Source organism: Alosa alosa, chromosome 12, assembly GCF_017589495.1.
Source record: "Alosa alosa isolate M-15738 ecotype Scorff River chromosome 12, AALO_Geno_1.1, whole genome shotgun sequence".
NCBI classification, from domain to species: Eukaryota; Metazoa; Chordata; class Actinopteri; order Clupeiformes; family Clupeidae; genus Alosa; species Alosa alosa.
The window spans coordinates 6,024,256-6,051,539 of NC_063200.1; the positions used below are offsets into that span (position 1 = coordinate 6,024,256).

General features: G+C 45.2%; 2 protein-coding genes across 2 annotated transcripts; both read right to left on the bottom strand.

The window, feature by feature from the left end:
- Positions 1 to 1,095: 1,095 nt before the first annotated feature.
- On the bottom strand, positions 1,096 to 6,401 carry LOC125304697 (arrestin domain-containing protein 3-like). Its single transcript, XM_048259166.1, has 7 exons — positions 6,052 to 6,401; positions 4,403 to 4,447; positions 4,247 to 4,307; positions 4,002 to 4,149; positions 3,583 to 3,661; positions 2,686 to 2,945; positions 1,096 to 1,455 (listed from the first exon to the last, which is right to left on the bottom strand). The coding sequence occupies exons 1-7, from the start codon at positions 6,305 to 6,307 to the stop codon at positions 1,261 to 1,263; spliced, it is 1,044 nt and encodes a 347-aa protein (XP_048115123.1). The 5' UTR covers positions 6,308 to 6,401; the 3' UTR covers positions 1,096 to 1,260.
- An 824-nt stretch (positions 6,402 to 7,225) lies between these two features.
- Positions 7,226 to 26,047, bottom strand: crb2a (crumbs cell polarity complex component 2a). Its single transcript, XM_048259724.1, has 13 exons — positions 25,835 to 26,047; positions 17,361 to 18,056; positions 16,360 to 16,555; positions 16,001 to 16,140; positions 15,424 to 15,594; positions 15,033 to 15,146; positions 13,811 to 14,779; positions 12,995 to 13,557; positions 12,591 to 12,756; positions 11,410 to 12,280; positions 11,091 to 11,204; positions 10,435 to 10,561; positions 7,226 to 10,238 (listed from the first exon to the last, which is right to left on the bottom strand). The coding sequence occupies exons 1-13, from the start codon at positions 25,902 to 25,904 to the stop codon at positions 10,017 to 10,019; spliced, it is 4,419 nt and encodes a 1,472-aa protein (XP_048115681.1). The 5' UTR covers positions 25,905 to 26,047; the 3' UTR covers positions 7,226 to 10,016.
- Between the last annotated feature and the right edge of the window lie 1,237 nt (positions 26,048 to 27,284).

Here is a 27,284-nt window from a genome sequence, read left to right on the forward strand (position 1 = left end):
TTCTATACAAGCATCCAAAGCACCACATTTTACACATGTAAAATAAACATTCAAATACATGAATAGATACATCCCCAAATGAAATGATATGACTGAGAAAAATAAGATAAGGTACGATAAGAAACTGAGTGAAGGACTGGGCAGGGAGAACACCAACTAGAGTTCAGAGACTAGAAGAGATGAAGGATGTGCTTGAACTCATTTCAGTGGGGTTCATAGCATCCTATGTGCCATCTTAAAATCCTCTGATGGTCTGCATTCTGAGAAGATAAAGTGATTACTTCCCTAGTTTGGTTCACTTGGTTTACTTCCAAGTGGCAGGTCTACAGTAGGCGTTTATGGGGACCCAGGTTTGATTCCAACCCACGGTCATTCCCAGATCCGACTTCCACCACTCACCCACTCATTTCCTGTCTATCTCTGCTGTCCTATTGCAATCAGAGGCAAAAGTAAAAAATAACCCAACAACCCAACTATCTTATTACCCTTTAATATACTGAAATGTCATGAGACCTTTTGTTATTGAATATACCTCCTGAACTGTGTTGTTGCACATGGCCAACTAACATCGCAGTGGAGCAATACTGGCTAAGACTTTTAATTATTAATTATTAAATTATTTTAATTATTTTAATTATTAAATAGTAGTAAGCTATTTGAGTAAGGATCCCATCTATCTTTCCAGTGTGCTCGAAACTGGATATTTAATAGACTATCATTGGCAAAAAAACAGACTGCCTTGCACCATCTAATAGGAATGAACACTGGAAAAACTTTCATTATGCATATTTCCAAAAAATGTCTTATGGAACAATGATGGACTTTTCAATAGCTCTCTGACACTAACCCAAAGTAAAAGAGTAGGCATGAACTTTAGAAGTGGGAAAAGTGAAGGAGCCGTAGCCCAAGGAGCAGCAGCATTTTTACCGGAGCGCAAGGTAAAAGTATGGCCCACTTCCCCGTCTTTCCCCCATCATACTCCAGCTCTTTCTCCCACTCATTGCCTGCCAATCTCTCTCACTTAAAGGCTCATTGCTCATAAATAAACTTTACAAAATTGTAAAATAAAGACCTCTACTGCTGGTGGAAAAAAACTTTCAAATGTAAAACATTTGCTGTTCAAATACTGTTGAGCTGCCAATTCTTGTTTTGAACTGAGCCTTGTTTCTGTGTATATTCTGGCACAGACCTTATTGCAACCTCAGTGAAGATTCATATGCCATTGGCTCTTGAAATGTATCTTGAAAAGAACACATTATTTTACTTTGTGAAGAGATGGTGTATGTCAGCAGGAAGGGGGCTACCACAGAGTAAGGAAGAGTGGAGAACCTGAGACGCTTGGCTGGTGCTCCTCGATTGCTCCGAGAAACTGCTTTGACCGCCCTGTTGTCGTGGAGGAAGGAGTTCCACGCCAAATACAATCGAGTCGAACGAATGTTTTCCCTCAAGATATACCTGCAAAAGAAATGAAGTACCATCCATATGATCCTTTAAGGAAACCTTATGAGGAAAACTTTGTGGCTGTGATGTGCACACTTATGTAAGCTTCACAGACGGCACCAAAAGGACTCATTAAAGCTGAGCAGCAGTATAGATTTGGTCTTAAAGGGATACTCCACCATTTGGGAAATACTCTCATTTTCCACCTCCCCTCGAGTTAAACAATTGATTTGTACCCTTATTGTGAAGGCTCACCTTCACAATAAAGCACTTCAGGTACCTTAAAGAGTGCTACATACTATATGCAGTGTGTTATGTGTACCCAATGCGCTTACCAAGTGTTCCACATGGCACATTCATGCTTTACGCTCTGTTCTAATAAACTTTTGGTAAAACTGTAAACTCTAAATACTCTCAATACTATTTTGCCAATTTCCTTTCTACATTCACACATGTTAACACCATTATATTGGCAGAGGAAATGAACACCACAGCAACACTCACCCCGATTTAAATGAGTGAATAACAAAACAGAAGAACACTGGGTAATAAACACACAGCACAGTCTTTGCTTAGGGATTCACTATACTGGGCATATCCCATTCCTGTCCTGTTCATAATGCATAAAATAACTTGTTTTTAGATATATACATGAGAGGTGCTATAGGTAGGGGATTTACCTACAGCGGCCTATCAACAACCAAGCCTATTCACCATCAAAAACAAAATCGCTAACAATGCAACCTTTGTGGGTAAAGGTCACTGACAGAGCAGTCTTCAAAAGCAATTTACTGGGCTTCTCAAGGAGGCTTACTGTGAAATACTGTGCCATTGACTTCAGACCTGAGGGCTATTGCTTGATGCTTGGCCTAGCGTTGGCTGGCCATAGCTTAGCACTATTGATGAAGGCCAAACTAGGATGAGTAGGTGCAACTACTTTCAGCCTGCATAACTAAAAAATCCCCAACAATAGAAAAATGACCACTGTGTCAGTTTGAAGATAGCAAAGACATTTGTGTTGGTGGTGCTGATTTGCACCGATGGTAAGACAGGGCCCATAGTTTCCCCTGCATGACAAATGCAGTAAAGAGCATGCATTTCATACAGTCGCAATTAATAATACCGTCTGTACTGTAAAGCTCCTAATTCCATGTCAAATATGTTACCAAAACACTCCGATTATGCAAACATGTAAAATAAAGCAAAAATAAAACTATGTAGTATTATTCCCTCATGGATGCCTACCCATAGTTTGTACTCTACTTTCATGAGCCTACAGTTGAGAAGAGAAGCAGGGATGTTGCATGGGATTTTCAGCACTTCTGTCACATTTGCAGTCCTAAATGGACCAATAATGTCACTTCTTTCAATCAGGACATCTTGGGAGTCATGGCTCCAATGTTGGTTTTGTGCACAACATTCCTGGACCTGGCACAGGCGAAAGTTAAGCCTGACTGGACTGCTTGAGGTGTTCTGAGTTGTTCCTGTGACTGTTAGCCCCTCTCCTGAGGAGGAAACGAGAAGGAAAAGTCAGAGCAAATGCTGAGGCACTGAAGTAACAATGTACTGCATGTTATTGTCCATAGGCTGCACATCACATACATCAAAGTTCCCCAAAAAATATTTATTAATGCTGGAAATATGTTTATACATTATTACAGGAAACATAACAGTATGTATGTGTGTCAACTGAACACAAGCATCAGCAGAGAAAAAATGTGTGTGCATGCATAGCAAAATGTATTGATAAATTAATTGGAATTTAATTTTTTTTTTTTTTTAATATTTATATAAATACAATCCCTAGATCCCTAGCTCCCTACGCAGAAGGCATGTCATGAATTGAAACCATTTACAGTACACCTAAATCAAACGGACAAGAAAATATGGGCTAATGACAAAAAGGGGTATTTTTAGGGGTAAATTGGGTTTAGGTAGCCTACGAAACAGGCAATTCTGAGAGCTTGTTGAATTTGCTCTGGTAGATCTGTTTGGACACTTCCATTAGAAAACATTTTCAGAAATTCTCTGACTATGGTGTGTTGTATGGTTACATCTGACGTCCTAGAAGGAACATGTCTTTAAACCTTCTTCACACAGCTCCTAAAGGCTTTACAGAAGACCTTGACAAATGGTGCCTACCTAAATGACACTTCCTGCCTGCTTTTATATTAGACACAATCCCATCCTGGAAGGTCCAGCTCTTGTCTGTGAAATCATCCTGATGAAAAACAATAACCAGCTTATTTCTAAATAGTTTATTTTTCGGATGAATAATGAACACCAATTTTATTTCTAAGTCAAATGTATCTCTGTGACATGTACTTTACAAGAAATGTCTGAATTCTGTTTACATACACATATATGTTTACATATGAGTGTAAAATGCTAATAATAACATGCAAAAGGCAACTGCAAACTGGCCTTAGAGATTAAGTTGCAAAATGGAGATGTTGCTAAGATTATGTGTATTGTTTTGCTACTCAAGAAATAATCTTACCTTCAAAACCTTCAGAAAATGTCAGCCAAGTGATCAAGATTAATGTGCATAGAAATGTTACCTGCGCTACTCTGTTGCTAGGGTTGGGTTTTGGGACAAAGGTGAACTCTATTCTGTCTTTGCTTGATATCCGCATCAATCTTGTCAATTTAGCCTCCAGGAAATAAACAATCTTGCCATGCACTCCTTTGAAAGAAGGAGGCATTTTTCTAAAAGAGAAAATATAAAACATGGTAACATGTAAATGGACATACCAAGGATTTTATATTTATTTATTTATTTATTTGAATTTAAGAATTTACACACTCTTGAGGTAGATCAAAGGTAAAGGGGAATAGGTGACGTCCTGGTGCAATTGTATTGGAATCTGAAATATACAAATTTGGGTGTTTTTGAAAATGTAAACAGGTTTATTAGAAAAACATACGCATACAGTTTGATATGCTACTTTACCATACTTACAAGGCTGCCCATTGTGATCTGTCAATAGTGGAGTGCCAAGGTCACCTGCAAAGAGTTCATGTAAAAAATGACATTGTTTCACATTGTGCCAGATAGATCTGTAGATATTATTCCTAGTAGCCTATTTTTACAACAAGCACCAGTATAAAGGGAAAAAGTATGATTAGTACTGCTAAGGTAGAGCAAGTTGTAAAACAATTTTCCTGTAGGCCAAAAGAACATCCACAGCATCTACACAAATTATTGATGAAACATGATTTATAATTAAAATACATAAATGTCCAGACTCTGTGAGAGTCTTTTTATGGATAAAACAAAATGAAAACATATCATGGGGTCTCAATACCGAACTAGGCCTAACTTAAACACTTACAACAACTTTGCTGATTTGGTACCTTCCAGTGTTAAGACCGTTTTCAGAAATCCAACAGATTTCATTTAAGGTTTAGTTTAGCTTAGTTTTCCCTTCAACACCATTACTGGTCGTCTTAGATCTCAGCTCAGTGTAGGGAATCTATTTCAATTTGGCTAATTCCTCTCTTTCCTCTCTCATTCTCCTGGGACATCATCAGTGAATGCCTCTATTAGTCACACTGTCTCATCTCTCGAGTTCATTCCTCAATATATCATATGCACCATTATTTTCATCTATCAGAAATCGATAACACTTTCTATAAAGGTTGTATTTATAACGCCATATGAATGCATTCATAATGTTTTATAAGGTGTCTATAAAGCATTGTAATGCTCTTTATTACCATCTATATGTATTCACAAGTCAACCAACTTCATGATGCATTATGACAGCCAATTTTGAATGATTATAATTTTAATCTGAATAATGCATTATAAATATGTCAAGACCTGCCTACTCACTTGTCACTCACTTGTCAGTTTTATGATGCATTATAACTACTTTGCTTTGCTGAATGCGTATAGTGATGCATAGAGTTTTGACTTCTACTGTAGTCCTATATATATCTATAGCTATAATATGTAATAAAGTTATAATAATTTATACATCTCCGTACAGCACACAATTATAAACAGCTGGAATATCATAAGTGTTATTTGTCAGCTCTAAGTAAAGTGACAGTGACTACTGCTTAGCCAAATGATTGTTCTTAGGTCAAATATTTGCAAAATCTCCCTTAATTGTGTGCTATGTCATAATAAAAAGCCTGGGGATGTTACAATTGAGTAAGCCTAATATGCCTAGTCTGACAAAACATTCACTTCGTCAATAGTAGGCTATGAATGGATATAGACTATAACCCAGATAGCAAGGGGGCACTGGGGGCAGATCTGGCGGTCAGCTGGCGGGTTGCAGACAAATTGCCCAATATTTTGCCACTATTGGTCTAAAGTCTTTTTCATTTGTTCAGTTATACTCCATATATCATTTTAATACATTTTATTAGTATTTATGACAAATTAAATTTGAGGAGATGGTGGTCCAGTGGCGGACCACAAGTGGCACTCCACCGGCAGCCTATACACCAGCGGTCCGCTGTCTGCCAATCTGATTTCGCTATCTGGGTTATATGCCAACCTATAGGCCTAATATTCTAGACAGCAACACTTATGAATATGAGGGTAAATGTCTGTTGCTTTGTTCTTTTAAAGGGACGAAAACACGCGTCACTTACCTCCAACAAAGTATTGGACTGACTTGATAAGTGTCTCTTCGTCGTCGTAGCCCTTAGATGATGGCCTTATTCCACGACTACATGCTACCCTCCATTGAACCTTTATTTTCCCTTTGAGTTTAATCCGAAAGGACTTTATTTTCGTTTTCTTCGTAACATCTAAAGTGACGTGGCCAGAAATGCAATCCCCGTTAGTGAACGTGTTGCTCTCGTTGATTTCATCATATGTTACTGAAAGGATCATGTTAAAAGACATGTCAGCATTTCTTCCAAAAATGTACTCTGAAACAGTCCAGTCGGTGGAACTGTGGAAATCCTCTCCCGTCCTCCGGAAGTTGTTCAGCTGTAGCCTGACACCTGTCCATGTCAATCTTTCAATAAGATCGTCCTAAAGGCAGCAGAGCAACTGACGATGCAATGGTATGGGCTCACTGACTTAAACAGATAGGCTAATGCTTGTGTATAAAATACAGACTGGGTCTATTTTAAGACTTTCGGGAAAAACGTTGACTTAGAGTATGTGAAGCACAGGAGCATTCATTAGGAATTATGTTGTGGTCACATCAGCTGTTGATCCATTCCTACCACATGATCATGAATGTGAGCAAATGTAAGCCTATATAGCCAGATGTAAGAATCCAAATCAAATTTGATATTTTTTAAAAAAAAAAATTTGCAAATGCAAATTTTGCCTTTCCTTGCATTTTATAACAGTAATGCAGTATTTTGGACATTAAAAAATGACATTGTAATTGCACAGTAGGCTTGGAAATTACTGCATTGCTGGATTGTGTACTGTAGTACCATTACTGCATAATGCTTTGTTCTGAAAAGAAAAAAAAATGACAGCAGACTATAACTGTAGTTTTAATGCGGTTATTTTCTGAAAGGGACATTAGCCCTTAACATTAATAATGACAACAACAGTTGGAATAAATTGAGAAAAATATATTCAAAGAAGATAAGCAATGTGGATATAAAACAAACTAAAATTCCCTTGCAGTTATATAGGCTATAGGCTACATATAGGCAACAATGCCGCTTCATGTCCAAATTACTGCATTTCTGCTGTAAAGTGCAGTGCAATGCATTTTTTTTTTTTTTTTTTTGCTTGCCAAAATTCTGCATATAGCAGCAGCAGCCTACCTTAATGAACCACACTGTCCATTCCAGACATACCAAAGTATTTCTCTTTATTAGGAGAATCTCTTGATTGGAATATTTCACACACACTTCACATTACAAAATGTCTATAACAGTCTAGCTGTACAACATTGCTGTGAAATATTTCAGTGCAGTGCAGAATGCCTGTGATGCCATTAAAACATTACAAATGTGGTGGCAAAGTCCATAAACAGTAGGCCAACAAGACATTTTTCTGAGGTTAGGTGAAAGACATGTATTAAACCAAGTAAACAAGCACTGAAGCAGTTTGAAACAAAGAGAACAATGCTTTATAAAGAATTTCATAGGCTAAGACTGACCTGCTGTTATAATAACCTTTTAACATTTGCTTTCTATTTTAAATAAGTATCTGAAGCAATCTGTGTAAAACCATTGTGTACCATTGCAGTTTGGCAAAACATATCAAACTGTATAATACTTGGTGAGAGATTGTTCTACAGTATATCTGTTAAATCTTATAAAGGTGTTGTCTGTGTATGTATTCAACAGAAAGACATAAAACCCAGTGAATAGGTGTGATGAGACAGGAACATACTGTTTTGTTGTGTTCAAAACCTTGTGTTTGCTGACATTTGAAGAGTTTGAATTCAAAACGCTACATCCTCCATTTCAATGAATTTTCTTTTGCATTTGTTTTCCAGGTAATTTCAGTGCAACTGTAATTGGGTTATTGTTGTTTGATTTATCTTCACTTAATCAAAACAGCAAAACTGCAATTTGCCATTTGCATTGATATTACCTGACATAATGATTTATTCATGTTTTTAAAAATGGAGATATAGCATTTTGGAACCAAACTCTTAATTTCTACTTTAGAACTATATTTATGCACAAATTGATCTGAATGTGTTTTCAATTAAAGGTGCTCATAAACACAAGTTGCTTTTGTGTATTTGTGTTTAACATAACGTGTGTGTGTGTGTGTGTGTGTGTGTGTGTGTGTGTGTGTGTGTGTGAAGAGAGACATTCATGTAGTGTTGTAGTGCATATCCAGTAGCACTGTACACTTAATTTTTGTTTGTGTATGGGGGTATTCACAAGAAATTATACATACCGTACACAAATATACAAATATTACTGCTGTGGGAATATTGCAGTGAGAAACATTTACTGACCTGAGTTGCAGTCTTACAGCCGGGCTACATCAGGCATGCAACTGACGCATTCTGTTTGCGAATCATAAAACATAGTTTTAGACGACCCATCTCATTTTTTTGATTGTGCGCACCGCTTCTGCATCTGGTGTAGCTAGTTCCATTGATTACAATGGAAGCTAACTGTTGCAACATGCTCTCTGCCCAGTGTAGCCCAGCTGGTATAGTGTGTGTAGCCCAGCTGGTACAGTGGCTGACCTGTTTGGTTGCCCTACTGAAGTGGTCCTCTTGATGCACTTCTGAAATCATCACTCAGACAACACTGACGTCAAGGAGGCCTACCCATGTAGTTGCTGACATGATCATATAAGAACCACATGCCATAACTGTGTCTGTGACATACTGACAGACAAGCAAGAATGTTTTTTCTTGGTGTTAGCCAATGCCATGGTCAGCATGTAGCCATACGTATACCGAATGTTCTGTGCAGTGTTACAGTGATAGGGCTGTGCTGTGTTATGGTCATGTGAACTGTTTGTCACTGTTTGACGTTTTTTTAACTGATTGCTTTCAGAGACCACTGGAAGAGCAACAGCATCTGGGGTGAGTGGACTGTCTGTCCTATTCCCACTAGAAACTTCCTCTAAGTGTCTGTTCCCATGAACTATACATACACCACGACATTTCATTTCATCATATACAAATGCCTCAAATGTTTATAGCACCATTTTGTTTTTGCTGACATCATTTGTAGGAGGAAACTGGATTACTAGTGTGGCACTAAACATGGCAGTTCTAGTGTGATCCAGAACTCCAAAACAATTCAAAGGATTATTGTCTCTTATTTTGGGACCAATGCAGTCTAACACACTCAAATATCACTGTTTGATGAATCTGCAGTAGGAATTTACTTTGTCGAACAACTTCTTATTGATTGTCGGATCAGTGGCTCATTTGAATACCTCGGGGGTCGCTCAGCAACTAAAGCCATAGTTTTGTGTGGAGAAACTTGTTGCTTAGAAACAGGGTTTTCTCTCCACTGCGTGTAAACATAAGAAAGCAACTCGTCCTTGTCTAAGAATGTCCAGTAGAATCTCCCTTTTGTGTCTGTGAGTCTCCATCATCTCCGTCCAGAGTCTGATAAAAATATACACAAAATATACAAACTATACAACATCCACATCCATAAGTAAGAACCCCCCGACGAGATGATCCAAGCGTTAGATCTGGACAGCGTACCAGGGATCAAGTTGAGGTGGTTAGCTTTGGGGGTTCTACATGGATGGGTGCTCACCGCAGTGCATTCTGGGGTAGTTTTTGGGTAAAGCTCATTTTTGTCTCTGTTGTCATGAAGTAGAGCTGACCTTCAACCCAAAAGCTCAAGGGCAGATGTGCCAACAGAACTTTCTCTAATCATGACTTCATACAGGCCTTTCTCCTGTCCTCCCCCTTCCCCAAACTAACTGTGCAGGGACAAAGCCTCGGGACTCTGCTCAAACAAGTGGTCTTCATCACCACTTTCCACGGAGGAAGTTCCATAGTGGGCGTCCTGAAACTCAAATCCATAGGATCTACCATCCCTCTAGGGATCTAGTGCGATCTGTTTCCTCTCCTTTCAAAACATAGTCCATGTCCAGTTCAGCAGGGACAGAAGTGTTTTTAGGGAATAAGGAAGGAGAGGAGGGGTCATATGAGTCGTTCCTCGGGGGGTAGTTTGAGCATGCTGTCCATCTCCAGGCGTGCACCGGCCACCTCCTGCTGGCTGGGGTTGTAGGCCCCCTCGGACTGGCGTTTGCGGCGGGCAGTGAGCAGAATGAAGATCAAGCCGATGACCAGGATCAGCACACAAAAGCACACTAGGGGGATGATCAACACCAGCCAAGGGAAGCGCTCGCGCTGGGGCTGCTTCTGCACACACACACACACACAAAGAAGAGACAATCACAGGGAGTAAACAAGTTAAGCCACAGCACAAGTAAATGTCACCATGCACTATAACATTAGGACAGTGTATATATACTGCTTATACATATGTACTCATTGTACTGTATATAATGCACAGTATTCTACATATCTCCTTTAGGATGAAAAGAGTGATGCATACACTGGTCTCGCAGTGTGAGCCACTGAACCCTGCTGGACACAGGCACTGGAACCTGTTGAGCCGGTCAACGCAGGACCCTCCATTCAGACAGGGGTTGGAGGCACACTCGTCCACCTCTGTCTCACACCTGCGGTCAAGGAGCAAGAGCAGTGTCACTGGAGATGGACAGGACTGGGTCTTCAGTGTGCAAAGTGCAGTGATATGTTTGTGTGCTGACTGCTGAGGTCAAAAGCAACTCACTGTTTGTTTTTAAGAGACTGGGAGAGCTTGCTGACTGATAAGATAATAAGATGCTGAAGTGATTTGATAGAACAGGTAGAACATTTGCTTTGTGGTGAGGCCCAATTAGTGTTCATTTTACACACAGTACACACAGTACACACAGTTCATTTTTAATTGAGGAACAAAGACTTCAGCACAGTGTCCATTTAGGTGCCGCAACGTATATGAAAATAATGGACAATATGAAAAGTCGATGTTTAGTGTAGTTTTCTTAAGTAATTAGTTTACTACAGTATATCTAGACATGTTAGTAGCCATAAGCCCTTAGAGTATATCCATAAATTCAATTCCAGGCTAAGACTCATAAAAGGCTGTGTTATTGGTAAAGGTTATGTACACAATCTGTTCATATCGAGTTCTATGAGGGACCTCACCTATAACCTGTGAAGGCTGCAGTGCAAGTGCAGGTGCCCCCCCAAACCTCATCATGGCACGTGCCACCGTTGGCACATTCCAACTCCTCACATGGAAGAGGAGGGTAGTTCCATCTGCAAGAAGATGTCAAAAGTCGTATTACCACTATGTTTTGAGGGAAAGATGTATTTATGGTGTGCTTAATGAGAGGCACCTATAATGAGTCTGTTCAACCATATAGAATACTGTATGTTCAGTGATGTATGTTTTTTGTGAGGCAAAACTATTCTGGAACATGGACAAAGATATCTCCATTTCTATATCCCAGGGTGAACTCACTGGCAGTGGTGGCCACTGTAGTCCGGTGGGCAGGTGCAGGTGTACTGGTTGACTCCGTCCACACAGGTGCCTCCGTTCTCACAGCCGCCCTCCTCACACTCGTCCACGTCCTGTTCGCAGGTGGTGCCCGCATAACCCGCGTGGCACGTGCACTCAAACCTGCCCTGGAAGTCCGTGCAGTGGCCGTGGACACAAGGCTCCGAGGCGCACTCGTCTGTGTCCAGCTCACACTGTAGCCCCTCCCAGCCGGGCGCACACGCGCAGCCGAACAGGTCAAACAGGTCCTCGCACGCGCCCCCGTTCCGGCAGGGGTCAGAGTCGCAGACGGGAGCGCTGGAGCACCCAGCGTGGACGGCCTCGTCTCCCACCCGGTGGAAGCGGCCGGCCTGTGGCGGGTGGAGGTCATCCACGAAGGGCAGGTACACCCCCCCGACCCTCACCGCTCCCAGACACCCTTTAAAACTCTCCGCCAGGGTCACCAGCCTACCCGCCTCGTTGAGGAAGTGGAGGCCGCCGGCCAGTAGCGGGGCGCTGCTCCCGTCCGTGATGCCGTCCACGAGGATCTCCCAGGGCGAGGCGTCCTGCTCGGGGTCGGTCATGAAGATCTGGACCCTGTGCCAGCGGCCGTCCGACACCCTCCGCTGCCCGGCAAACTCCAACGCCTCCACGCTGTTCTCGCTGTGGATCTCCACCTTCAGCGCTGCGTCCAGAAGCCCCACCAGTAGGAGCTCGGCCCCGTTGGAGGCATGCAGGAGGAGCCCGTTCTCCGTTCGCGTCCGGACCTCCATGGTGACGCTGGTCACCGGGTCGGTCAACGAACCCTGGGAAGTGTACTGAAGTGGACTGTTGTCGAAGGTCGCATTAGAGATGCCTGTGAAAGAAAAGGTCGTATCAGTCCACGGTGTTAATTAAACTCAGCCATCTAACAAAACTCTTTATTACATAGTGCTATGATATACATTAATGTACACTTATGCTAAGAAGATTAATTGCAAACATCCAGTCGCCTGTGTCAATAAGTACCCAAGTGGAAACAGAGAAGAACTGACCATCAGGAGTAAACCATGTGCCTCAACAGGCAGTAATGCTTTAAAAATCAAGTTTTGCCAATGAGCCTACGCAAGGTCATTAGGGAGTAATTATTTTTGGATCCTAAAGGGGAGCAATATGCTGGAGCTTACATTCATATCCATCTGGTAGGTCCACACAGTGTCCCCCATTGACGCATGGGTCACTCATGCACCACACACGCGTCTCACAGTGTTTCCCGGTGAAGTTCAGTGGACACGAGCAGACAAAGTCGTTCCAGGTGATGGTGCACTCTCCTCCATTTAGACATGGCTCCTCCTTCAAAACCAAACCAGACACCATCACATTACATGGAAATCCCAAGTTCAGAACTTAAAGTAGATGTTGAACCTTCCAATAAGTGTTTTTTTTTTTGTCAAGAACTAAACAGATATACATTTTGAGGAACAAAAGTTAGAAATGTTAAAGCTACTGGATTAGTGTTTGCTAGGATTTCACCACCTCTTCCCATCACAGTTTCAGCTCCAGCAGATACTGTTAGTGTACGATGTCATACCTTGCAGGTGTCATCACTCAGACAGTCCCGCTCCACGTTTCCAGAGTCACTGGGATAGTACACAGTGGTATACACTGAGCTGTTCCAAGCGTCCAGATCCAGGTGCACATCGTCCAAACGGACATCCTGAAGGCAACCCTTGAAGTATCCCCCCCACTCCTCCAACTCCCCTTCAGGTAGTCCACCAACATGAGCCAAATCACCAGCCTCCACCTCCACTCCAGGGAACGCACCCAAGCTGTAGCGCAGGCCTCCGAACTCAAAGTACACCATCCCGTCTTTTAGATCCACCTCTACCAGGTGCTTCTCACCGTCCGTCAGGAACACGGGAGCGATTAGCGGCGAAGCGTCCAGATGGGAGAGGACCATCACCCGACCCAGCCTCAGGAAGAGGCTAAGGTAGGGATCCTCCTGGTCCGGGTGGGCGAGCTGAAGGATCAGTCCGTCTTGTTTCAGAGAGCGCAGGAAGAAGGACACCTTGAAGTCCGTGCCATGGCTGTCGGTCACGTCGTACGACACGTAGCTCAGTGTGTCCTCGTGACTAAACGTCCAGGAAGGAAACTCTGCAGAGAGGAAGAGCATGAACATTTGAGACAAATCAACAGGGGGGAGGTATGGAGCAAGCAGCAGCATCCTGACCGCCACTCCTTTACTGTCACTCAACCGTATCTGCATGAGGCGGGAAAAGCCCCCCCAAAATACACTTTCAAATATGTGTCCCTTCCCATGTTCTACCTTCAATGTAAGATATGTCAGCCTCTCCCTAAAATGTGGTCATCACAGATTCAGACATACAAAGCAGAACAGTCCACTCACCGTCCAAGCAGCTGTTGCCGTAGAAAGGTCGATGGCAGTCACAGTGGTAGCTGGTCCACAGGTCGACACAGGCCCCACGCTGAGAGCAGGGGTCCTCCTCACACCACTCCGTCTTGGTGCAGCCGAGCTCCATGTCCTGCATGGCGTCCTCTGGCAGGCTCTGGGGCAGGATGGGGTTGGAGTCGATGAGCAGGTCCTCCATGCATCCCACGAAGGCTCCGCCCTTCTCCAGGTGCTTGTGGTACTCGTCCGGCGCGCCGCCGATGTAGACGTGCGTGAAGGAGTCCGGGTGGTGGAAGAACGGGCCGTCGGGTGACCCGCCGCCATCGTCCGTGGTCGAGCAGCCATCCTCGTCGCAGCCAGGCCCCTTCAGCACCAGGGCCAGCCCCCGGCCCACGACCACGCTGGCGTCCCTCCACGCTCCGTCGGACACGCGTCCGGGGAAGGCCGCCTCCAGAGCGATCTCCTCGGACGCCGCCTTGGCTTTGAGCCCTCCGTCCACGATCTCCAGGGACAGGTAGCTCTCGGCGTCGCCCCGGTAGAAGAGCGTCATGTCGGGCAGAGTGGTGCGGAAGCGCAGGCGGACGCTGGGTCCTCCTCCTCCGCCATCGCCGCCGACGTCCCTGCGCTCCCGCTCGGGGAGCAGCACCTCCACGAGGACGAAGCCGGGCACGGAGAAGGAGAAGGTGGTCGGGGTGGAGCAGACTTCGTCGTAGAAGCCGGGCTGGCAGTGGCACGTGTGCTGGTGCTCGTCCCCTTCCAGCCACGGCACGCAGGCGGCGGCGTTCAGGCACTCGTGCTCTACACAGCCCAGGAGCTGGACGTCGCAGTCGTGGCTGCCCCAGGGCAGCTCGCCCGCCTCGGCCGCAGGGCAGTGGCAGGTGTAGGAGGCCACCCCGTCTTCACACGAGCCTCCGTTCTGACACGGCTGGCTCTCACACTCATCAATGTTCACCTCACAGGAGTCACCTTTTCCACAAGGAGGAAAACCGTCAGGTTCAGAAAAGGCATCAACCTGTTCTATTTTTGTCTTCTAGACCTTTCTGTTCCAAAGGGATCCAACCTTGAATACAGTACAAATCTAAATACTGTATCTTGGAACTTACATATATAGTATATAGTATGAAGTGTTTAACTGAGACATGAACCAGTCACTGAAATATTTACAACTGTTAATGTTGTCATTGTTTACTATAGAGAATGTGGAAATAAATGTACATACCTGTAAACCCATCAGGGCAGACACACATATATGCATTGACTAGGTCCTCACAGGTCCCTCCATTTTGACACGGCTCAGACTCACATTCATCAATGTCGACTGAGCAGTTCTCTCCTATGGATAAGCAGGAGGTTTAGCTTCACAAACGTTATGTATAAGCTTGGCTGAGTAACACATTTACAGATTCTGACCTGACCCCTGACCATTACATTTAGTGGCTTTAAAAGTCCAAATTCAATTAGCTAACAGCAAAAGATTTCTCTATTTTCTAATCCTTCTAGTCCAAATTATAAAGTTGCACATACTAACATGTATAGTAGTATAGTAAATTCCTATCAAACGAGAAGAGAAGGCCCTCCAACTCTAGTGTGCTCTCAGACTAATGACCAACCTGTGAAGCCAGGCTGGCACTGACAGACATATCCAGCTGCATGTGCGTAGCTGAACTCCCAGCCTTCCTCCCAGCTGGCAGGGTCAGACCTCTGGAAGCATTCGCCATCATTCAGACAGGGGCCAGCCGCACACTCGTCAATGTCCACCTCACAGTTGTCTCCCTCATAACCTGGAACGACCATTATGTTAGCCAGCTCACACAGACCGACAGTGATGCACGCCAATCTAACAGCAAGTTCCACCAGTCATTTCAATCGTGACACTTGACCCTTTCAAGATGTTTCACCTATAGTCTTCTACTAAACAAGCTCATCTCAGTACATGGTCTTTTAACTTTCTTGAGTGCACATTTCATGTTGTCAATATCATGGTAAAGAGAACAGATGTTTAAAAAGCTAATGTTGGGCAATTCCACGCAAAACTGTCACATCCATAATGCCAACACAATGCCATAGTATTTAGTTGCTGTTATGGATGTGACAGTTTTGCATGGAATTGCCCTCTTAAATTGAAAAGAAATGTAATTTTAAGCTTCCGGCGCCATAAATCGGAGTGTATGAACTTGGGTGTAGCACCTTCCCAGCAGGTGCAGTGGTACTCGTTGGTGCCCTCCTCACAGGTGCCCCCATGCTGGCATGGGAGTGAAGCACACTCGGGGATGTCCTCCTCACAGTGGTCTCCCATGAAGCCAGTGCCTGAGCAGTCACACTCATAACTGAAACACGCCAAAGGGATGGTTATGTGTGAGCACATCCATTTTTCTACATTGTAATGTGCCATTAAATATCAGTTTACAGATCATTTTCATTCCACATATGATGCTTGACCATATTGTAAGTAGAACTATACTTCTTCACTTATCACTTATTGGTTTACACATGTTTATTTTCCCACTGATCAGGAGAATGTGGACTGTTGTAGGGTGAGCTGTTACCTGTTCACCATGTCAATGCACGCAGCTCCATTGAGGCAGGGGTCACTTTCACACTCATCAATATCAATCTCGCAGTCCAGCCCTTCGAAGCCAGGCACACACTCACAGGTGTACAGACCAATCAGGTCGTGACAGGTAGCTCCATTGTGACACGGGCTTGAGGCACACTCATCAATCTCCACCTCACAGTTCATCCCTGGCCAAAGGTATTCAGGAGAAAAAAAATTACAACCACAAAATGGAAACCACAGAGTATCTGTTAGTGTGGTCCCTTTCAAATCATTAAATCACAGTGCCCTGCCAACTAGCCTTTTTGGACGTTCAATGTATTATTTTATTAAAATACGGGCCATTTTCCGTTTCTAACACCAAAAACCTCTATTTCTCATCAATAACTGGCTTTCATTATGAGACACTGGCAAACATGGCGTGTCCTCTTTACTTGTCTGAGAGTCTACAGCCAGTGGGGTTGTTCTGGCTGATGCATGACCTGAGGAATGCATTCCTGCTGTACTTTCCCCGTGTGCCACAGATACCAGCCAGGCCTCCTGATGTTTTACAGGCCTTCTCACTTATGAGGAGAGAAAAGAGGTGGTGTGTTTTCCTTCACTCTGTGGGAAACGGCTATGAAAGCTTCAGAGTGCTGATAAGGGGGCCTGAGTCAAACTACATCTTCCAGAATGCATCACTGTCTCACTTCAGATCAGCACATACTTTCGAAAAAGCCAAGTCAAATCTTTCCAGAAAAGGAGTTGCTTGCAAGCAAACAGACTCCACTATCTCAAATGCTTATTATGATTGATTGTATGATCGAACATAAGGCAAAGAGAATATGGGCAATTCCGCGCAAAACTGTCACATCCATAACGCCAACAATGTAATGGACGTGACAGTTTTGAGGAATGATATTGCCCATATCATTTCTGCGCTTCAGTGAAGTCGTGCTGAATTCATAAGTGGGTGTTGGTTGGACGTTTGAATTTGAGGAAAGGTATTCGCACCTGTGTACCCCAGCAGACACTCGCAGATGTAGCGATCCTTCAGGTTGACACAAGTGCCATTGTTCTCGCAGGGATGCGACGCGCACTCATTGATGTCAATCTCGCAGTTGTAACCCTGGAAACCAGGCACGCAGAAACAGTGAAACTCCGCCACGCCGTCCATACAGATGGCCCCGTTCTGGCACGGGTGCGAGAGGCACTCGTCGACATCCTCCTCGCAGTTGTCCCCGTCGAACCCCGTGGCGCAGTGGCACTCGTAGCCATCGGGCAGCCGCGAGCAAGTCCCGTTGTTTTTACAGGGCTCGTCGGTACAGTCCACCACGCGTAAGCTGCAGTCCTCGCCCCCGAAGCCCGTCGGGCAGTAGCAGGAGTAGCCGTTGACCCCGTCCACGCACTCCGTCCGCACGCTGTCGCAGGGGTTGCTCTCGCACTCGTCCACGTCCTCAGTGCAGTTGGTTCCGGCGAAGCCGTCGGGGCAGATGCAGGTGTAGTCCGCGGTGCCAGGGGTGCTCTCACATTCAGGGCAGGGTGCGTATAGGCAGGCGTCGTACAGCTCGTCGCAGTCCTTCCCCATGTACCGCACCTCCTCTTGCGTGTCGCACAGGCACACGTAGTCGTCCATGGTGTCCACACAGGTGCCTCCATTTTGGCAAGGAGAGGACGTGCACATGTCTGATGTGGCTGTGCAGAATGTCCCTGTAAGAAAAGGTACAGTAGGTGCAAATTTGTACACATGGATCATTTGTCTTGGGGAACAATAGGATTTCACTGATGGACAAATGTTGTAAACCAAAAACAGGGTGAAGGCCGACGTGGAACCTGCTGTGCAACAGTTGGTGACAGGTTAAGCCAGATTATCTCAATTCAGGCAAATTGTTGCCTAAAACTGACTTTGATAAGAATAATTCTTCTGATAAACACCAGTGGGTGGACCTTTAAAAGGAGACAAGAAACTCTCTCTGATTGTAAACTTTCACAAAGTTCACAGGTCACAAGGATTTGAAACACTGTCTCAAATTGGCTGAATGGACTCCACGGAGTAGCCTGTGTGTGTGTGTGTGTGTGTGTGTGTGTGTGTGTGTGTGTGTGTGTGTGTGTGTGTGTGTGTGTTTACCAAGACCTCTAAATCCTCCCCTGTCCTACAGTAATTCTAACGCTCCAACTGTGCCGTGAAGACTCCCCGAGTGTCTGGAGATTTAACGGCCTCTGTCACGGCAAAGGGCCCCTCAGCGTGAGAGCCTCACCTAGAATGTCCCACGGCACAAACCCACTTTCCACTCGCTTTGTCTTCAGCGGCTGGAGTCATGCTCATTGACGGCCTCTTAACAATAGGCATCTGGTGTGACTCAAAGCCTAATCTTTGCCTGTCACTCTGGGGGGGCAAGACCTGGACCACCCTCTGGGCGATAAATCAACCAAACAGCACAACAACAAAAACAACAGTAAATAAAGGCGTGAGAAAGAAGGCTAATCAGCACCGCGGAGAGAAAGCCAGCTAATGAATCTCAAAGCTTCTCGTTACGAGTGTTTGCTTAATTCGTTTGATTAACACCGTTTGCAGTCGTTAGTTGTTTGTGTTTTGTTGTAGACACTCACGAGCGGTCCACAGGGTAACCCTTGACAGCGTGCTGGACTGTGTCTCTGGCTAGAAGGTAAAGTTTAACTGCCCTGCTTTTTTTTTTTCCCCAAGTCTGATGTGCGCAGGGCGGATCCATCCCATATCTCCAATTTAACACCCTGCTGCTCATGTTTCCTCCCTTCCTGCTGGGAATCCCAAACTGGAAAACTCAACCTAATGAATCTGGGCCAGTTACATGGCCCATTACATTTCTAATGATCCATAGACGGCAACAATGCAAGGAGTTTTTCAACACTCTCACAGTATAAGGGATTAGGTCATCAGCATGTGCTTTGTGTGGCGCTTTCCAATTCCTTTAGATTTTTTTTTTTATCAAAGCTGTTCATCCTATTGTGTTTTAATTTGGTACCCAGCGAAAGTTTCACACCCAGGGAACAGACTTGGCATAGTTGCCCTACATAAATGACTTACTAGTGAGAGTGTGTGTGTGTGTGTGTGTGTGTGTGTGTGTGTGTGTGTGTGTGTGTGTGTGTGTTACAATGCTGATAGGTGCTGGACTGCTGTCTGGGCCTCCTCAGCTGGCCTTTCTATGTGAACGAGGCTGAATGCATTTAGAAGAGGCAAGAGGGGGGATTTCTGGCAATCCGTTGTCTATAACAACCAGCCAATGGTGTGAAAGCTTTGTTGAGTCACTGCGAATTCCACAGAACGGGCCAACCCCGTTCCCCAACCCCCCCGCGCCCCCGACCCGGGGCCCCATCCCCCGCACTTTGATCAGTGTTCTGCGCCCAAATTTTCATTCGAGTGGAAGATATTAACGACCAGAAAAGAGACAGAGGGAGGGCTTTGGAGTCAGGAATGTAGAAACATGCTGGTGTGGTGGAGAACAGCATCATGTATGCCTCAGCTGTACACAGCGTGTGTGTGTGTGTGGGAAGGGAGGGGGGGGGTTGGGGGTTCTAGAGGACCCAATGTGGACATAGTCCCAGCACTCCTTTCGATTAACCTTGTGGGCACAAGAGCAGGTTCACCTTGCGGGCTCCAAGCAACAGATGGCTTTGGTCTTAATCTGCCCCTGGAACCAGTGCTGGCATCTGACTGGGTGTTAAGTGAGACCAGGGTTGTGGACGTGGGTCGTGTAAGGTAGCGGCTGGGCCTCCGTTCAAACTGCCCGTCCTGTGACACTGATCTGGCCTGAGCTGCCCACTGGGCGTGGGCACACCCGGTGCCGTAGGGGCACCTCTCGTGATTAAGGAGGGGGCAGAGCAGAGCCCGGCGTGAGGCGGGGAGAGGGCCGAGCCACATGCTCCATTAAGAGTGGAATAAAGGAGCCTTATTAGCTCCCGACTGCGGCCCGATCCAGGAGCCGTCCTTCCTATATAAACCAATTACACTCTGAATGCACCAGGCAGACATGTGACTGCTGGGAAAGTGACTTCAATCATGCCACTCTTTGTTAAAGACTTATTTCCCTAACAAAAGAGAACTATCACATAAATGGCCTTGACCAAGTAAGAAATACAGACACAAGTTGTCCATTGTAAATGGGGAGCATTTATCAGACATGGAATTTAAGGTTTTAACCTAATCCATTTTTAATGAATAATTTTGTTTCTGTGGTGAAGAAAAGTGTGAAACAAAACATTTAATCAACATCAAAGAGTTAGCACCAGGGCTCCAGAAATCTCTTTATCAGCTTGCTAGCCTGCAAGCTGAACGCTCCGTCACAACACACAGAGCTTATGGAGTGATGTGATTCTCAGAGCAACAAAAGCAGATGCCACAGAGAAACTCAGAAACGCTAAGCCCGCTCCCAAAGTGCCCCCCCCCTCCCAACCAAACAAAGTTCTGTCACATGGCTGAAAGGAAGAAGGAGTGCCCGAGCGTTTCCCAGCCCGAGTATCTTTGTCTCTTTCTAGGAGCTGCGCTGAGACATTTCCACCTGCTGAAGAGAAAAAACAAAACCTCTTCTCAATTCTGGTCACTTGGTTCCCCATCCCCCGGAGTCCGGGAAAGGGACCAGTGAACACATGACTCCAGCCGGAATTGTCCAGGGAAAAAAAAAAAAAGAAGAAAAGAGCAGCAGTTGCCGTGGCAGCCTGTGAAGTTATGCGGCTGGCTCAGTCAGGGCTGCTGACCCCCGCTGACCCCTGGGACCTGCCTCCATCTCACTCAGCTGTGGCCTGGGAGACGTGACTTGATGCGGGGGTGGGGTGGTGTGGTGTGGGTGGATGAAGGAGGAGTAGGTGATGGAGGTGGTGAAGGAGGAGGAGGAGGAGGAGGAGGAGGAGGGGGTGAGGGGTGAGGGACACAGTTGGAGATGGTGCCAAGCGGCTTCACCTCGTGCTAACCCCCTGGTGGAAAGCCTCCGAGGGCGCCAGCCTGGCCTAGCTGGCCGTCTTCACGGCAGGTTCACACTTCGGCTGCCAGCGGCCCGCAAATCTGCCGGTTGGCACGACATCGAGGCGTAAGATTGGTCGAGTCCGCTTAGTCTGCTTCCGTTGCCTCTCAAACACACATCCATAACAAAACGAAGTGAATAAATCAAAACTAACAAATAAAAAAAACAATCAAAAATCCCAACGCCGCCCTAATCGGCTGATGAGTCCATAAAGCAATTGCAAGTGTCCTGCTGTGTGCATCTTAGTGGGAGGTGATTAGTCCAGTAGGTGGATGGACTGACTAATAAGTCAATTCAAAAACTCATTTGAAACGGTCACTATTATGTTCCCCAGCATCAGATTTCAATATACTGCTGATGTACTATCTGGTACATCTGGTGCACAAAATGGACTTCAGTTGTATAGGAGACTGCAGGCTTTATCATCACCTTTAACAGAGGAGTAGAAGCACCCATCTGAAGTATTTTTTATTATTATTCAGTGAGGATAGTATTTAAGATAATTTAGGAGAGGATTCTACTGAGTTTATGTAATGCAGATTAAAGTTCATTGCCCCTGGTAAAATAAATGATGCAATGGAATCGAGAGTAATCTGGCATTTCCACATAAATGCATTCCACAGGAGTGACTGAACTCTTGCACTCCTCTCTCACATAAAGACACTCTAAAGTGATTTTGTTCATCTCAAAGACATGTCCTCCCCTTAGTATCTCATAACAAATAGCGATATCCTCTTTCCTTATCAGTAGGAAATGTGCTGCCTGGTGGGTGTGCCTCCGTGTGCCTGCTGCAGAGCTGTCAGATCAGGGCTTGTCCAGGTGCCACTTGGATGGATGCCGTCCAGGTCAGGGCCGAGACACCACTGGCCCCGCTGACCTCCGCAGGCTTTCTCTGCAGTAATCAGCAAGGATCGCCGGTCCATCCCCCCTGTCCAGCTGCCCTAAGCTCCTGATAGCAGGATACCTTCAAGGATTATGACTAAGTAGCCTCACACATCTATGTGCGCACACACATGGACACACAAACACACAGATACACACATGGACACACAAGCACACAAGTGCACGGCTCCTCTTGCTGTTGCATATATATGTGGTGACAAACTACGACCACAGTTCAAAAGCATTGGATTAGTGTGGAAATTCGGACGGCGTCTTGGCAGACTTTGGACTGGAGGTGGGGATTTATTTCACATGTTCAAGCCTCAAATCTGTAAGCATGTCATTCCAAATTCACTTGAGGAAATGAATCATGATGTATCAAAAGACTTCAGCCATTTAGACCTCTCACTGAACACACACACACACACACACACACACACACACACACACACACACACACTCAGACGCAAGCACTCACACACAGACACAAGCACTCACACCCACATATACAGGCCTCCAATGAATCACCCACATGCCTAGCACAGAATGGCACAGACTGATCCCTAAGCAGAGGTTACGTGAGTGGGGGTGGCGGAGGCCCTGTCGGGGGTAGGGAGGGTGGAGGGGTAAGAATCTGGGGGTTGTGGTGTGTGTGTGCGTGTGTGTGTCAGGGGCCCGTCTGTTGCTTGGCAGCAGCCATCTCTCTCACCTGCCTTATCTCTCTTCTCGGCCACTCTGACGGACAGCAGGGGCCCTGTCATAGCTAAGACATTCCCCCCATTGTGGTGTCAGCGCCCCCACCCTGGCGGTATCGGCGGTATCTGCGCTGGTATGCCACTTATCTGTGAACAGCGTGCCTAGCCACCCCAGCCGTGGCTGTGACACTCTCACCACTCACTCACACACACACACACACACACACACACACACACACACACACACACCTCTTAAATGTGTGTGCAGGGTTGTCTGGGCCTTGTCTACACGGTGTATGTGGATATACTCATGTTTGGGTCGCGGGTATCTCTGAGATGCCAGATCTGTTGAGAGACTGCGGCGCTAAGATTGAGCCTGTCACTCAGGTTGACTGCACACTGTGGCAAAATATATCACCATGCAACATGTCACGTTTTGAAAATGCACAACCTGAAGGATGTTCTGCATGTTATTTGTCTTGGTTGAATTATCTCCTTGTGAGGTGTTTTTTGGAATGTCCATTAAACTTTTATATTTGAACACCTATATAATATGAAAGTGTTTCTGTTTTTTTACGGCATTACACCATACTATATAGATTTAACAAACACAACACAAACACTGCTTCCATCCTCATTTCCTATAGGAAAAGAAAACCCTGTTCTCAATTAGATCAGCTTTTCGAGATCACTCCAGACTCACTACCAGAGAAAGAGGAAGCTAATGCCGCAGAGTGAAGCCAACCATGAAATAACCTTATCCAAACCATGAAATAACCTTATCCAAACCACAGCCACCTCTGGAAAACAAGCCTGGAATAACATGGGGAAACAGAGACAAGCTGTGTGGATATCAAGCAGGTATCAGCATTGCACATTATATCTAACAGCATGTGGTCCACCTGTGGTGAGGTTTTCTTGTGGATCTAGGTTCTGATTGACCGCGCGAGCATCTCTGGGAGAGCCTGGTGTCGTGACAGCCTTCACAGAGGGGATACTGGAGCTGAAGTCATGCGTGCTGGATGGCGCAGCCGACTGTGGCCAAACGGGCCAGATGCTCTATTGTGGTGCCTAAGTAAACCATCCAGAGAGAGGCTCTGTGTCTGGGAGCCCCTTGGTGGTCATCACACGGATGAACCCATGAACCTGTTCACCCTCCATCTCTCTCTCTCTCTCTATCTATCTCTCTCTCCCTCCCTCTCTCTCTATCTATCTCTCCCTCTCTCTGATCTTGCCTGAGGAATGCATCTCTCCTTAATCAGTGTGTCTACTTTAAGAGGTGAAGGGAGGCCTGGGGACCTTAAGACAGTGAAGGGTGGCCCTGGGCTATCTGATGACCTGTGGCCTGCTAGAATGGGAGAGAGGAGAGAGAGAGAGAGAGAGAGAGAGAGGCAGAGAAAAGGGAGACTGCCATTGACACATGACTGAGGACTCCAAGTCCTGCGCTCTGTCTATTTTCACATACTGCAGGGGGTGAGAGATGTAAATAAACTTTCACCATAACCTTTGCCCGCCATTGACTAAACACTAACACACACACAAAACTCATTACTGGGATAAAAAGGTAATATCCGTACTTGTTTGTTAGACAACAGATTGTTTGTTTTACTGAACACAGTGGGATCTAACTAGAGGATCCAACCAGCGATAATTCAAAAGGTCCCTTTGGGGAGCGTTGGCCTAGGAGTGAACTTGTATACTCCAAAACAAACACTTTAGCATGCAAACTGAGTTACGTAAAGATGTATGTTACATTCTCTCTACATTCTTGCTTATTATGTGTGATTGCAAAAGATGTTGCAAACATTAACTCAGAATATTGAGGAAAGTTCACAGATCTAAACTAATAGAAACTAATGAAACTGATAATTGCACATGAGATAAACTACATACGTTTGATCCTCTGCAATGTTTGTCTGCCATAAAAGAACATTTGGTCTAGGATATTTCCTTTTTTAGTGATTGTTTTTTTTTATTTTTTTTTTAAGTTTATTCATGCATGCTTTAGGCTCTGCTGTTGAAACTTCTACATGTTTGGTGAAGTTTGTGATTTCAATCTGACAACAACAGTTTTCCTCCAAACAAGGGGTGTTGGTGGCCAAAGCAAACAGCATTCGTTAAAAGTGATTAGCCCAAAATTCCAGTCCTTCATAGGCACCCCATAATGCCCTCGAAATTACTCTGAACCTGTTGCCATGGCAATGGCCAACAATGGCAGCGGCCAACCCCCTTAGCTGTCTATTCCAGACTCTCTTATGGGGGTGCAGGGGGGGAAATAGGCCAAAAGAAGAAAAGAGCCTCCCAAGCCCCTCGGCTGCACCGCATACCCATCTGCACCACTCCAAACACGAGTGGGAGAGAAGGAGGGGGGGGGGGCACTAGTTTTAAAGCTTAGCAACAAGTGGTCCAATTACTACAGAAAGAGAGAGAGATGTGGACAGCAAAGAAAGATCATTGATCAATTTTAAAAGTTGAAGTTTCCGCAATTTAGATTTTCTATTATAAACCATTTTTTTAGGGGAGGGGGGTAATATTGTGGCTGCATGCATAATCTTTAAACTAAGAATATTTTTTACATTAAGAAGTAAAGAGTGTTTCGATATTATAAACATTAGATAATTAGAAACCTACTTCACCATACTTACCATAAAAATCTGTTTTGATTATATTGTATTTAAACATCATATAATCTGGGTTTAGGGTTACTTACACTTATTTGCTGTATTCAAAGATTTTTGAGAGAAATGTGAGTTAATGAGTAAATCTGACTGCTCAACAGGTTGTTTTTACAGCATAGAGAACGACACTAATACAGCCTCCAGCCTCCAGAAATTTCATGAAAACGTTAATTGGAACCTGTGTTAGACTACACAGGTGCTGTACATTTTCTGATGCAAAAATAGTAGATTGGACTCACCCCATTTGAACATCATCATAGTGATGAAGAGGACTTTGTGGAAATTTGAATGTATTCTGCTTAACTCCATGGCAAAAGTGATGGACCCAAACCTTCTTGGAGCCAAAAAAATTAAAATAAAAAATAAATTCACTTCAGCGGTTCCAATTCTGGCATCCTGGAGTTGGATAGTCCTTTTCTCAGTGGCGAGTGTTCTGCGTGCTACAGGCACCCATGCTCGGTCACTAATGAGCACCACGGCAGTGTCCGCCTGGACAGGCAGAGCTTGGCTGTGTAATCACCCAGGAAGAGAGGTGGGGAAAACTCGGAGTGGAGCGGTGCGGAGGGGGTGGAGGGGGACGACTCCCACCCAGGCGCGCTCTCTGCCAGAGTGGGTCCACTCACTGACTGGCTTTGGCTGACCTCACGCTGAAATGGCAACCCTGACCAATTGTGACTCTCGTGGAGGCATCCGATTCAAACCATCACCAAACAAAAACTCCCAAGTTCCCACAGTGTGTATTAAGAGTGCAATACAACACTTAGCAGTTGAGTTCACACACAGAATCTTGAGTGTGTTACATGCACTTGTGCCCTTCTATACTAACGGGATTGTCCTGAAGTCTGGATCCATGTCATGGGGAGACGAGTCCACTCCGGGTTTTCATGCCCCATTCATGGAAATGGCCAGCAGCACCAGTGAGATGGGTGTGAGGGAGTGTGAGGGGGGACTTAACTCCCCGCAGATCAACACACTTAGTACAACCTTGTTACAGCCACACTCCCTCTAAATCCCAGTCTCTTACTCAATGGGACTCCTGCGCAGTGGTTGAGTTGAAGCTCTTAGTGCCACCAGGGACAGGAGCACAGCTCGCTCCTCAGACCGGGGCCTCTCCGGCACCACGAGCAGCCCATCACTCAAGAGCCCAGAGAAGGCCCCTCCCCACTGGTCAAGCCAGACAAACAATAGATGCTCATCAGATCTATAGACCTGCTTGTCTTGACTTCCATCCCAGAAGACGACAACGGATAAACCAAGGAAAATATAATTACTTGACTCTAGATGGGTGGGTAGGTGTGTGGATGTTGGGGGTGTTTTGCTTTGCTGTGCTTAGGTAATGCTTTGTGAGCATGGCATGTTTCAGTAAGGCATGGTCTTACTCATGTGGGTTATCTATTGTTTTAAGATGTTTTGTACAACGGTGAAGATCACATGCAAGAATAGTATGGAGTGTCCCTTGCTGAATCAGGTTTTGAGTCATGTTTTTTTCCCTTCTTCTCTGTACATGGGAGGGCAAAGTGTGCAAAATAAGATAATGACACGCGTCGCTGCTTAGTAGGGAGGACAGTACAGGAGAACGCTGTGAGAACTGTCCTTGAAAAATTGCGTAGGCATCAGAAGTAGATACAGAGACTTCCCTCTGACACACAAGTCCTGCGTGCAGCAACATGTGGGTTTGTCACAGCAGGA

What these genes read in the sequence shown, in the direction of transcription:
- LOC125304697 (XM_048259166.1), bottom strand. Translation starts at nt 6,307, where the DNA reads ATGTCTTTTAACATGATCCTTTCAGTAACATATGATGAAATCAACGAG. An exon ending in ACCTTTGATCTACCTCAAGA is followed by an intron (nt 4,150 to 4,246) that starts GTGTGTAAATTC and finishes TTTCTCTTTTAG; the next exon opens with AAAAATGCCTCCTTCTTTCA. An exon ending in AGGCAGGAAGTGTCATTTAG is followed by an intron (nt 2,946 to 3,582) that starts GTAGGCACCATT and finishes TTTCCTCCTCAG; the next exon opens with GAGAGGGGCTAACAGTCACA.
- crb2a (XM_048259724.1), bottom strand. Translation starts at nt 25,904, where the DNA reads ATGGAGTTAAGCAGAATACATTCAAATTTCCACAAAGTCCTCTTCATC. An exon ending in CGGCAACAGCTGCTTGGACG is followed by an intron (nt 13,558 to 13,810) that starts GTGAGTGGACTG and finishes TCCTCTCTGCAG; the next exon opens with AGTTTCCTTCCTGGACGTTT. An exon ending in TACAGTGGCCACCACTGCCA is followed by an intron (nt 11,205 to 11,409) that starts GTGAGTTCACCC and finishes ATCTTCTTGCAG; the next exon opens with ATGGAACTACCCTCCTCTTC.